The sequence below is a fragment of the Oryzias latipes genome, chromosome 5, assembly GCF_053564925.1.
Source record: "Oryzias latipes strain Hd-rR chromosome 5, Olatipes_Hd-rR_3.1".
Taxonomy (NCBI): Eukaryota; Metazoa; Chordata; class Actinopteri; order Beloniformes; family Adrianichthyidae; genus Oryzias; species Oryzias latipes.
In genome coordinates this window covers 8,777,509-8,791,036 of record NC_136241.1, presented here as the reverse complement: position 1 = coordinate 8,791,036, position 13,528 = coordinate 8,777,509, and the positions used below count along the sequence as shown (strand labels likewise).

At 37.7% G+C, this 13,528-nt stretch overlaps 1 protein-coding gene across 2 annotated transcripts in view; it reads left to right on the top strand.

Annotated features, from left to right (window-relative positions):
* The window catches only part of tex264b (testis expressed 264, ER-phagy receptor b), a 45,097-nt gene that overhangs the window by 22,987 nt on the left and 8,582 nt on the right, over nt 1–13,528 (top strand). For both annotated transcript variants that reach the window (XM_004068731.5, XM_078947013.1), the window contains exon 3: nt 9,575–9,740. In XM_004068731.5, coding sequence (XP_004068779.1) covers nt 9,575–9,740 — 166 coding nt within the window. The remainder of the gene's footprint in view (nt 1–9,574; nt 9,741–13,528) is intronic.

Sequence of the window (13,528 nt, the reverse complement as noted above, 5' to 3'; positions counted from 1 at the left end):
ATTTCTGAGTCGGTATCCATAGCCAGTCTTGTTGATTATTTGGCTAAGGGGGTTCAGACCTATGCAGAACAGCAGTGGGGACAGAGCATCACCTTGGTAAATCCCACATTTAATGGACACTTGTGCAAGTGGCTTCCCATTGGCTTCAAGGGTGGTTTTCCACAGCTTCATTGAGTTTCCTATGAAGGCTCTTAGAGTCCTGTTGATGTTGTACAGCTCCAAGCATTCAGTGATCCACGTTTGTGGCATTGAGTCATAGGCTTTCTTGTATTCAATCCAGGCTGTGCACAGGTTGGTGTGTCGTGACTTGCAGTCTTGAGTTACAGTTTTGTCAACCAGTAGTTGGTGTTTGGCTCCTCTGGAATCTCTCCCAATGCCCTTCTGTGTTGCTCATATATTGATGAACATGCATATTTATCTTTGTTGCAATGATGCCTGACATGAGCTTCCATGTTGTGGAGAGACAGGTTATTGGCCGGTAGTTGGATGGGACTGCACACTTTGAGGGATCCTTCTGGATCAGGATCGTTCACCTCTCCATTAGCCATTTGGGGTGAGTCCCATCTCTTAGCAGCTGGTTAGGTTATAATCTGACCATCAGATGCCTCCGTAAAAGCATGTGGTGCCTGCTGACCCCCACCTCTAACGTTTGATGACACATTCTCCAGAGCCACTTTCAGTGGAAGGGGTGTGGACTTTGAACATGATTGCTCAATATTGGCGACAGTTGCCCAAGAAACGTGACTCAGACCATCTCAAACCAATCACTGTCGACTGGCTCCGAATGGCGGTGCTCGTATTGTGGCCAAATGGTGACTGAATTGGTTTCATTTCGGTGGAGCTAAGGCATTTTCTACAGGTGTGACGTCCAATGATGTATACTATTGGTGCACCACAGGCATGAAACTGCACTATTGTGTAAATGCTACTGTAAATGGATTTGCACTTCATTTTCAAACACTGTTAGGAAAACACATCTCAGATAAGTAACAAAGATCTTTGATTAAATGTAAAAAACTTCACTTTGCTTTCAGCTTTGCATTGTGGGCATTGCAGTTGTGTAAGTGTTACCTTTTCTGTCCTTTAGTTCAAAATCAAACATGGTTTTTGCACTTAATAGCAGTAATGTGGGTCTTTTGTGTCTGGTTCTATCTCTTGACCTATTAGTAATATTGCTATGCCAAATTTATCCCCCCCTCCAGTATGTTGCATCATGACCCTGCAAGCCAACCTCCCCCCCGGGAGCCTCTGTGCAGTTTGCTTGTCAAATGTTCAAACATGACTTTCATCCATGCAGGGGCTGGGAATCAACTATTAGTGTTAAATGTCAAATCTACATACTATTGATCGAACCTAAACTTTATTCACTGTTGCTTCGTTGTTCAGAATAAGGATCAGGAGAGGAGGGTGACACTGCCGTTTAAGAGGCACAGCTATTTTTAGATACAGGGCAAACAGTTTTTTTGCTTGTGGCTATTTTATCAATCTTTCGGGATCTGGTACATTTGAGCAACACTTGAATTACTAACTTACACTATATTACCAAAAGTATTCAGTCACATGCATTGACTTGCATATGAACTGGAGTTCCGTCCCATTCCTAACCCATAGAGTTCAATGTGATGTAGGTCCCCCTTTTGCAGTTATTACAGCTTCAACTTTTCTGGGAAGGCTGACCACAAGGTTGAGGAGTTATAGGAATTTTTGACTATTTTTCCATTGGTGCATTGATGAGGTCAGACACTGATTTTGCTTTAGAAGGCCTGGCTCTCAGTCTCTGCTCTAATTCATCCCAAAGGTGTTCTATGGGGTCCAGGTCAGAACTCTGTGCAGGCCTCTCAGGTTCATCCACGGCAGACTCTAGCTGCGTTTACATGGACAAAAGTAATCGGAATGAACGCATGATCGGAAGAAAAATGCGTCCTGTAAATACGCCGTTCTGAATACTCTGACACGATCAGACTCTTTCGCATCAAAATTTCTTTTCGATCGAGGTCGGTGGGTTATGCTGATTGTTGATCTGATTGTGGTGTGTGTAAACAGTTAATTGCGATCGTGTGTCACTACTGCTCTGGTTTATAGACGGTGTGGCGCTCCAGAGGAGGCTTTGGAGCTCAAACAGGACCGTCCAGCTGCTCCGCATAAGCAATCTGTGTCTCTGAGCACAGCAGCCAGACTCGTAGCTTCATGTTTGGGGACAGGGGAGGGTGCTTAGTTACGGTGTGCGCTTCTTAATTTGGTTGTTAATAAATCTTATTAAACGTATTAACACTGACACGTTTGTTTGGCATCTATAATGCCAATAAATTTATCATTAGTATCTTAAAAACATCCTAATAATAATGCTTGTAAATGTGTTAACTAAGTAATTTAAAAGACCTTATTAGACTTATGTACTAATAAATGTCTTACTAACACCTTAAAAATTCTATTAAAATGCTTGTTAATGCGTTAACAAAGCTTGTTAAGGAATCTTAATATAAAGTGTTTCCGTCCCATTCACTTAAAAAAAGAACTCAAAGTGAGCTCATTTCAGTGGGCTGTGAGGGAGCAGCTGAAAATCCATCAAAGTCTTATTTTGACATTAGGCTGTGTTTGTTGTAAATATATATGACATTGTATTGAGAGATTTAGCTAAAAGGCTATAAGACCTACACACTGTGGGTCTTATTTAAACTGAGTTTTCCTCTGTGTCCTCTGAAGAGGGATTTTCTGAGAAGCAATTAATAAGTCTATTTCGAACCATTCAAGTGTGAGTTTTACAATAAGGGTGGGGGCATTAAATCAAGGTGTAGAGTTTGGGGAGAATGGTAAAGGAATAAAAGAAAACCATGAAAATAAAAAAAGAAGAGACTTAACGATGCTGTTCAGCCCTACAACTTCCACAAAGTCCTCAGTTATTTCTCAGGGTTGAATGGGTCTTTTGAAAGACAGTTGCTGCTTGGGGGACACCAGAACTGTTCATTCTGGCACTGTCCCTTATTACCCTTCTGACCCAGTTGTTCTTCTCAAATCTCCAAAATGAAATAAAGACTGTAATAGGGCTCTACAGATTGAATGCTACATAATTGTGTAATTTTTTAGGCTTACAGTCCCTGAAAAAACCCCTAGTACCATTTAGGAATAACTACTATCATTCTGCTGTTCTGACAATAAAATAAATAAATTGACAATTCAAAAGAGAATAAAGAAAACTGCATTTAGGTTTAAAATGACAAAATAAGGGGAAACAAATTGTGTAGGATAGAAGGTCCTGTGATGAAAGGTTAGCCTCTGTAATGTTAAAGATTGCTGTTATTATCACAGGATCTGCAGGAAACTGTCAAATATTACTTTAACCTTAAATTACACATCTTCTATTTCTTTGAAGATTTGCTTCTATGAAAATGGTGTCTTTGGTGTTTTTAACATGCCCCTGTGGCATTTAGGCCTGCACAAAAAATGGCAAATTTGTCATTATCGAGGCAAAAAAAATTTTTTATTAATAAAAAATAAAAAAAAACCTCAAAACTTAAAGATTTTGAGATGTTTATGGGAACCTTTTCTGGCTTTAGACGTTTGGCAACGATGGTACAATTAAAAAATATTTTGACCTATTTAGACATGATTTAACACGTGATTTTGAGGTGTTTATTTTTTTAAATATAACTTTAGCAAAGTGTTGAGTTGAATAAAACAGATCACTGATTATTTATGTTTCTGGGCAATACTGCCCTAATTCTGAATCAAATTTATACAAGTCAGTTCATAGGATCACAATTTTTTCAAGTTACCAATTTTATTAGGCTATGAAAAAAATCTTTTTTACGTATTTATTTATATTAACTGAGCAAAGGTTGAACTTTTATGAATTAAAAACAATGAATTACATTAGTAAAAACAATTTGAAAGCAGTTTTTGTTCTAATAAACATACAAATAACCTTAAAGAAAAGAAGTTCTATTTGCTTTGCTGCATCAATATTGATTTTTTTTCAAGGTAAAGCTTGATTCAGTATTGATTATTAAACTTTTAAGCCAAGCCTATTAAAATATTTACACAATTCGGACAGAGAGGAAATTCAAGTTTCATGTGAAAAGAAAGAAAAAGGCCAAAATTGGACATCCATCTGTCAGTTACTTTTAAAATATTTGATCAGAGATCCGGCAGTATTTTTTACAAGTAATACACAAAGTCATTATTTATTGTTTTATTTAAAAAAAAATCTAAGAAAAAGGTCAAACCATGAATTATTTAAAAAAATACCACTCTTAAAAACATGTTTTATTTTTTTAAAGCTGAATTTAAGATTGTGAAATGTAGTGACTGTAATTTCCATGTGCTCTAATATGGACTAAAACTCCTGAGTTTGTTCCTGCAGTAGTGGCATCCTGCATTTACTTAGATTTTCTTGGATGCAGGCTTGTATGTTTGCACTTAGCTTTTTCAGTTATTTACCTTTCTTTCAGGGATTACTTTATATTTTCACTATATCATATAAATAATTCTATTATTTTATATAAGTAAAAGTCATTGGTTTACTATCAATCTGCGATTTACAAAAACATAAAGAAGTTACATGTATGTCTCCACTTATTGTACATTTTCTTTATCTAAGCAGAAGTAGGTCAGTAGTTCTGACTATGATTATGTGCAGCCATCGTTATATGCAGAAGCTGAAGTACGACAGAACCGCTGCTGGTTTTAGGTATTTTAATTTACACAGGCTTTACGATGACAACAGTACAAAATCTTCTAAAGGTCTGAATGAGGAAGACGAAAGCAACAGTTTCATTGTAAAGGCTCTACAGGTATAGATTTAAATCCACAAGTCATATAGAGAAACACCTGGAACCCATGGATGCTGCAATACAAACATACCTGACTGCTAATCCTCTCCATCAAGAGAGATTTTGGCAGGTGAAGAAAGCATCATTGAAGGGTAACTCCCAGCTGAAGGCCGTGCTGCCGGCTCTCGGCTACTGGCAAAGGGATGACAGGCAGAAATGCCCTGCAGGTATCTCCATCCACCCCATTCCAAAAATAGCTTCCAAAATCTTGTACAGAAACCTGCAGAGGAAGTAAGTGGGTGGACGGATGCATTTTACAGGCGGCCTGCAAAGATGAAGTTCACTGGCATGTCTGCCACAAGTTTTAAATGCCGCCGATCAACTCAAATGTCAAACTCGACAAGCACAAACTGCCGTAGTATTTAGAGTTTATTGGTACTTTGTGGGTACTTTATTTCTCTAATGCGTTATTGCGTTTCATTCTAATGGAAAGTCCGATTTCCGACAGTTTTTGTTTAATTTGAAATAACATAAGAGGTTAATGGAAACACTTTCCATGTAACCTACTTTTTTTATTATGTTGAGCTGAAAATGTATTTATTTCCTAATTCATTGGTATTACAAATTGTAAGAATTCAAGCTCAGATCAGAAAAAAAAACTACCCAGTGTCTCAGTACGGAAAGGATTACAAATTCTCAAATTGTTATAGTTAGGATGTCTGCTTTCAAGAGTACATTGTAAAAGGCGACCAACTCAACTGAAGGTGTGAGATTTTTCACACGGACATTTTAAATGTGAAAAAACTCCCATCATTACCTAATGACTTGAGATATCAGATTTTTCAAGAAAAATGTAGACTGAAACCACTTATCCGAGAACAGCATTTATTAAATTATGAGATACCGAATAAATGCGTATGTTTCTGCCCATAAGTAACCCCAGAGAATTCTCGGCATGTATCCGTCTTTATCCAATAAACACTGCTCAAAAGAATAAATGGGAACACCTAAACAACTCAATGTTACTCCAAGTCAATCACACTTCTGTGTAAGCAAACTGTGCAATTACTAGGCAACACCGACTGACAGTTTCACATGTTTTTGCAAGTAGAATGGACAACAGGTAAGGCGAGACCCCTCCAGTAAAGGAGTGGATCTGCAAGTAGTGACCATAGACAACATATCTGTCCTCATGTTTTCTGGCTGATGTTTTTGTGACTTTTGAATGCCGACAGTGACCGCGACAGTGGCCCAGGTATTGCAACTCATCAAGGACGGCATATCAATGCGCGCTGTGGCAAACGTGGCGTAAAGAACATCGTTTTGGACATCAAAAACGTAGCACGTAATTTACGCCGTCTTGTGTTGTCTGAAAACGGGCATAAAAAGTGTCATTTTATCGCGTACAAACCGTGCGTCCGCAATGGCGTTCTAGCGCGTTCCAAATGGCTTTTTACTGTCACATACAGACGTCAAACATCTGTCTGTTTAGGCGATAGCCTATTGGTAAAACAACTGCAGCAAATACTTTTCCCATGTTGGAATTGTGAGTTTAACTCTAAACTCTAGAACATACTTTGTGTTTTTTATCTTTTTCTTTTGCTGAGTTTTAGCAACAATATAATTTTGACGATTTTGACGTACAGCAACATGTGGTAAGTTGCCTTTGTTATGAGATAGACAGACAATATTATATTATGTGGTGCAGTGGAGAAATGCAGAGTTTACTATGTTTTCCTGAGTTACCTGGGTTCGATTCCCATGCTCATATGGATTTCTTCAAATGCACAGTTAGGTATAAAAACATTATTTTTAATTCATATGAATATCTTTTTAAAAACAACAACAACTAACCAAGTGTAAACAGCCGTTGCTACTGGAGCTCTTAGGAAGTTGGAGTGTTATTTAAGAAAGACGTTACACGAGTGACGTTTTTTTGTTTTGTTTTTGGATGCGCGGTTTGTACACAATAAAACGCCGCTTTTAACGGCCGTCTTGGGACAACACAAGATGGCATAAATGACGTGCTAATTTTAAAACGTGCATAAAAAGTGGCGTTTTTGATGGCCAAAGTGGCGTAATTTGCACTGCTTTTCCTGGAGATTTATGATACTTTTTGCTTGCCATACTTATTCACTTGCTGCATCGGCGAACGCACCGATGCAGAGGAGGGTGGATAGTTCGTCCACTGAGCAGAAGCAGCAAATAAAGAGAAGGAAAAAAAAGAAGCAAATTGCATTCTCTAGTCTAATGCAAAATATAAGATACATGTACAAGAGGTAAGAGCCATTTTGTTGGCAACCAACACATCACAGTTTCGTTCAGTCTGCCTTTCTTGTTTCAGGAGCCTTAAATAAAAACGAATTTAAAAAAAAAAGTTCTTAAAGCAAGAGTGTACACATCCTAAAATCAAAATAATTTTTTCCCAAATTATACAAAAAATGTAAATGCAAGCCTTATTTAATCATCTGAGGATACACTCCCGAATCCAGTGGGAGGCAATATTGCTCCTTGAAACTTTTAAGAAGTTTCAAAGTAAAACTTTGAAACACATACAGTGGGCTGAGCACAACGTGTTTAACCCCGCCCACGTATAGCCACGCCTTGGTCTTCACACTGCTGCAAGCAAGGGGTAATTGTGGCCTCTGTCACGAATGGTGTTCGGTGAGAACGGAGCTTAACCCTAACCCAAAATCCTGAACTTAACCTTTCCTTTGAGTCCGTGCGGCCAAGAAAGACGTTCAGCACTGAACGCACATATTTGGAGGATTACATGTGAATAGCAGCTTTCTTTATAGCATTTCATTGTATTTGCTGTGCAAGTGAATTCAACATTCTGCATGTGCTAGCATCAAATCAGTTTTAAGCCAATGTAGCCTAAATTAGAATGTTATTCAAAACATTTTGTCAAAGTTCTTTTTGTGTAATTTTATTAAACAGCAGGGTCTGGTGCACATGTTAGTTTTTTGTCATTCTGCATATCGTATAAAAGTGTCCATTTGAGAAATTTAAGACCACCGGGAATGTTTTTATTTTTACAAAATTGTCATTGGGGGACTTTAAAAAACAAAACAAAAAAACACAATGAACCATTTTTACAGAAAATCCTGATCTCTTTTATCATCTTCCACAAGGCCAAGAAGACCAGATTTGCATTTTTCTCCCCAAATTTGCTTCCAGTAAATAAATACTTTCTGTGGATTTTTATGCACAGCCAGGTCTTTGCTGCCAGCTGCTGACAAGACAGAGAAGCCTTGTTTGTTTACCTGAAGGCATTTCATGGAAATGAGCCTGGTGTGTATTCTCTCTTAAGGGACTGAAAGTTTTTTTTAATAAAGATATTGATAGGAGACGTGATCTTCACACATCATACTTCACATAAGACCACTAATGGACTATTTCTTAAAAGCTTTAGTCATTTGGTTTGTTACCTGCCATTTACACTGAACAAAGTCACACTTTGCTCGAACTCAAAGTGCCCACATACTTTGTGGAAACATCAGATGCTCTTCCTTTAGGCCTACTGGCATGTGCATGAAAATCATGAATATTTAATGTTTCCATACCCTCCTTAACATAGCGACATGCATGAAAAATGACAACAATAAAAATTCAGCCACTGCTTCATGTCCAGCCGATGCATTTTTTGTGAATCAAAACATTTATATTTCAGGGAACTGTTGAGTTTGAGAAGCATCTTCACTTTTTTTTTCTTCTCCTCTGAGAATTGCACATGCGATTCTTTAGGCACTACTGTGTGTATTTCCAGTAGTCTTTAATTTTTTCAAATCTGAGTCAACTCTGTGGGTAGACGTGGGTTGATGAAATCAGAATAGTTTTGGCATGGATCTGCTAAACCTCCCTATATTTGATTAACTGCTGCCTTTAGATGAACAGAGACCATTGTCACTCCTCTGGACAGTAAACTCCAAACTTCTGAAATTTGCTTTTGTGGCAGTGGTCTGTGCTACGTTTGACCCTAAAACCACTAATGGTTAAGGAGTTTATTCTCATATTGCTCCTGTATTTTGGCTTTGTTTCTGCTCAATGACTCATAGGTCAGATGTTTTGTGTTTTGTTGACTAAAAGATGAACACATGAATCATTTGCTTCAAGTTTGTTTCGAGAGAGAGAGAGAAGAGAGAAAAGAAGTAGATTTTATTTATATATATATATATATATATATATATATATATATATATATATATATATATATATATATATATATATATATATATATATATATATATATATATATATATATATAATCTACTTTTACTCTCGAGAGAAAGAAGTAGATTATATTTACGAGGAGAGATAAGGTCAGGAACGAAGACTTAAGATCAAGAACAGGGGTGAAGGATGTCATCGAGAAAGTGGTTGAAGCCAAAGGCAAGTGGGCAGGACATGTAGCCCGAATGAAGAACCACGAATGGGCTAAGAAAACAACAGAATGGACTCCGTGGGACAGGAAAAGAGGAAGGGGAAGACCGAAGAAAAGATGGAGAGATGACATCGAGCAGAAGGCAGGCAGCACGTGGACCCAGAGTGCCCAAAACCGTGATGAGTGGAGTAAGATGTATATGTAGATGGCGTGACAGGCTGATGATGATGATGATGATGATATATATATATATATATATATATATATATATATATATATATATATATATATATATATATATATATATATATATATATATATATAATCTACTTTTACTCTCCCCTCTCTCTCTCTCTCTTTTTCTCTTTTGCCAATACATGAACAATATTTGATCTGCGACATGTCTATTTTTATACCTCAGGAGCGGAACCTATGGGCACACCCGTTCCTGGAAATTTACAAAAATGGTCAGATCCACTTCATGGTGCCCCTGGACCGGCAGGGGGATTTTTATGTGCCTGAGTTCCGACCGTCAGACAGGAGGAAGTCAGAACAAGAGGATTCCTACAGCAGCACAGATGTCTCAGGTACGCGATCTTGCTGTGCATGATGATAAGCACAAACAAAAGGACAATTTTGGTCGAAACTACTTGCAGCTACTGTCTGTCAAGCTGCAAACTTCAAATTACCAGAGAATTTTGAGAATTTAGCAAAAAAGTGTATTTATTTTTTATTTTTTTAACTTGTCCTGTCCAACATCTGGGCAAACAGATGAGAGCTAAAGGCCTCTTGTGTTGGACATATTTTACTTTAACAACAGGGGTTATGAATCTTCTGACAAACCAGAGGTATGTCTGGATAAACCCCCACTTGTCCTACCTTTTCATGTTTCTGATTTTAGTTTCATTTTTGAACATTTCATTTTGATTTTGTAATGTTGTATTTATTTTTTATTTCCATTGGGATCTTTGATGATATTCGTTTGCGTTGAGTGATGTGTTGATGAGATTTGCACTTCAGAGCCACTATCCAACTTGTACCTTTTAATAACTTCTAGAATTGGTTTTGTTTTACTAAAGTGAAGCCCAAAAGCAAAGCTAGTGACCCCGACTGCAGAAATATGATTTAATAAACTCCACAGAGCTCAGGGGAAATAAGGGGTCAGGTGATCATGTTAGCCACTTGGTTATTATGACATAATATTGTTTTCTAAATTCCTCTCTTATAAAAGTAAGGTTTTGATTGACATGTGGGGTTTGCTGTTTGGGTTTTAGCGATAACTGTGTGGGTAGAATTGAAGGATCTTCTCTCCATTGCTGGTTTTGTTTATGAGCAGCTCTGCTGAGGCAAAGTGTAACTGACACCTGCTTAGGTGTTAATGAAAAGCCTGAAGGAAACAGCTTCTGGTGAAAGCGTGTTGCCACTCACTATGAAACGGTATGGAGCTACGTAAACCCAAAAGAGAAAGTTACCATCCACTATCAAATGAATACCAGACATTTAAAGGCTTTTTCTCACTATAAAAATCAAAACCTTAGGAGTTATAAAAACACAAGAGAGGGACCGGATGTAGTTGATGTTTATTACATATTCAACATAGAAACAAGCTTTTTGCTGCTTTAATTGATTCTAGTTATTGTAAAGCATTGCTATAAATGGAAATATATATATATATATATATATATATATATATATATATATATATATATATATATATATATATATATATATATATATATATATATATATATATATATATCCTATTTAAAATCCATCCATCCATCCACCCATCCATCCATCCATCCATCCATCCATCCATCCATCTTCCTCCGCTTATCCGGGACCGGGTCCAGCAGTCTAAGCAGAGATGCCCGGACTTCCTTCGCCCCAGCCACTTCCTCCAGCTCCTCTGGGGGGACCCCGAGGCGTTCCCAGGCCAGCCGACAGACATAGTCGCTGCAACGTGTCCTGGGTCTTCCCCGGGGCCTCCCCCAGTGGGACATGCCCAGAACACCTCTCCAGAAAAAGCACTGTTTATATTTATGAGCTGCACTAGTAATGTAAATAACTAAAAAGATTCTAAAACTTTTTTTTCTAAAATTATTTACCAGATGTTTAGAATAATCACTAATTATGAACAAATAGGCCCTGTGACAGGCTGGCGACCGGTTCTGGGTTTACCCCAACAGTAGCCAAGTTAGGTTCTGGCAGTCCCAAGCTAAGGGATACAGTGGGTTAGGAGAATGGATTGATGAACAGATGGATAAACAAATAAATATTTTGAAACTTTGATGTCAAATATACTGCTCCTTATAACCTTTACAACACAAACAGCACCACTAAAATCATTTCCCATTGTAGAATCTTGCAGTTTTTGTGTTTGAATGTGGTATTTATGTTTTATTCCACAAATACTTGCTTTCTTTTAATAATTGTCACAGAGAAGAAATTAATTATTTATTTAAATAGGAATAAATGTGGACAAAAATAAAACTAAATACCCGATAATATACTGTATATTCCAAATTTCAAAACATTTTCACCTTATGTTCGAGTTTAGACTCCTTACTAACCTAAATTCAAGAAAGTTCTTATCCCGATTTAATTAGTTAATTTTTTCTGAGTTACAACTACCTTATAGAAAGAATCTCCTTTTTGTTCAAACCTGATTGGACAAATGTACCAAACCTAATAAAAGGTTCTTTGTTAACACCTTTTTCTCAACAATCCTCTTCATCCAGTGCTCACCTGAAGGCTGGACAACACCAAAGACTGGGCCTTTGTTTTTTTATCCACTGCCGGGGCTTAACTGGAGCTCTCTTCAGGCTTCTTCTGACTTGATTTTCCTCATTATTAAGTGGAAAGCAGCTCAGCTGGGTTTAAGGGAAGTGCCTCTTTTAACTCTGTTGAATACTCCACTCCCTTACTGTTTCCTGGTTTCCTTTGCGGTCTGTTTTGTTCGCCGTCAGTCTGTGCTCCTTCGTGTTCCCAGGATCTCTCTGACAGATTTGTTTTGCTTTCGCAGTCTTTGGAACAGGCTGATTCATTGGCACTGACAGCTTCTTTAGCTGCATGTTGTTGGTTCACTGTGATAGCTTCTAAATAAAAATGTCATGCCCCCGACCTTTTTACCCACTTAATGGATGAAGAACTAATAGGGCACACCCCACAATATAACCTTTGAGCCAAATGACTAGTTATATTCCGGGTCCTTTGTAATTCATAAACACCTTTTTCAGTTTTTGTATGATTAACATCTTATTTAGTCTGAGTATTTGAATGCAGTGATAATGCAGATTATTGAAATGGACCTCAATTTGTTTTACAAACAGCAAAAGTCACAAACTGTATGGATCCAGGCATTTTTAGATCAAATGGATCATCTCAGCCTTTTATGTTTCTTCTTTCCATTGTCACATTTTAGTTTTAGCAAATATTTTTCTAGTTATATAGCTAACGTTCAAGTCCCAGATGTTACCCACTGAATATATATATATATATATAAATTGTTTTTTAAAAAGCTGAGCCGTGTGAACAAATTTTGCTCCACATGTGTCATGGGCATAGTGCAGAGTGGAAGTGACATTCAAGTCCATGTCTTTGCATGGTAATGTGACAGATGTGCTCCTGTCACACCGAGATCAACTCAGCCAGAGTGAACCACTGGAGCATTCAGGACACTGGAAGCTTCTGCGGCCCAGTGACACCTCCCAGCACACCCTCACTCAAATGGCCACTATCACCCCCCCAACACCCCGTACCAATCCTGTCTCAGTGACCTTATCAACCCCCTGCTTCTGCTCTCTGGCTCCTCAGTCGGTCATACAGTAGAGACTTGCACTTCGTATACATTTTTTTAAATTATTATTATTTTGTATTGAAGCATTTGGTAGTTTCCAGTCAATCTTTAAATAATGGAAAAATAACCCAAGCAGCTTAAGTCACTAAAGGCAAATTTAATAATGTGAGAAACTGATATGTAACTGGCGAGAAGTGGGTCAACTTAAGAATTAAATTAATTGCTAACTAACATTTAAATAAAACATGATGCAAGTTTGAAGTTTAAATCTCTGGATTTCTTTAATAACAAACCTGACTGTGACAATCTTTATATTTTCATAAAATTTGTTTTTTTTTCACATGTTGCTAAAAGACCCAGAAAACTCCATGAGCACCTGGCAGAAAAATGAACCAGCTGCTCAGAGATGGGACTCAACCCTGATGACTAATGGAGAGGTGAACAATCATGTTCCAGAAGGATCCTTCAAAGGGTGCAGTCCCATCCACCTACCGGCCAACAACCTGTCTCTCCACAACATGGAAGCTACTGTCTGGCATCATTGCAACCAAGCTTAATAGGCACATGGATCATTAC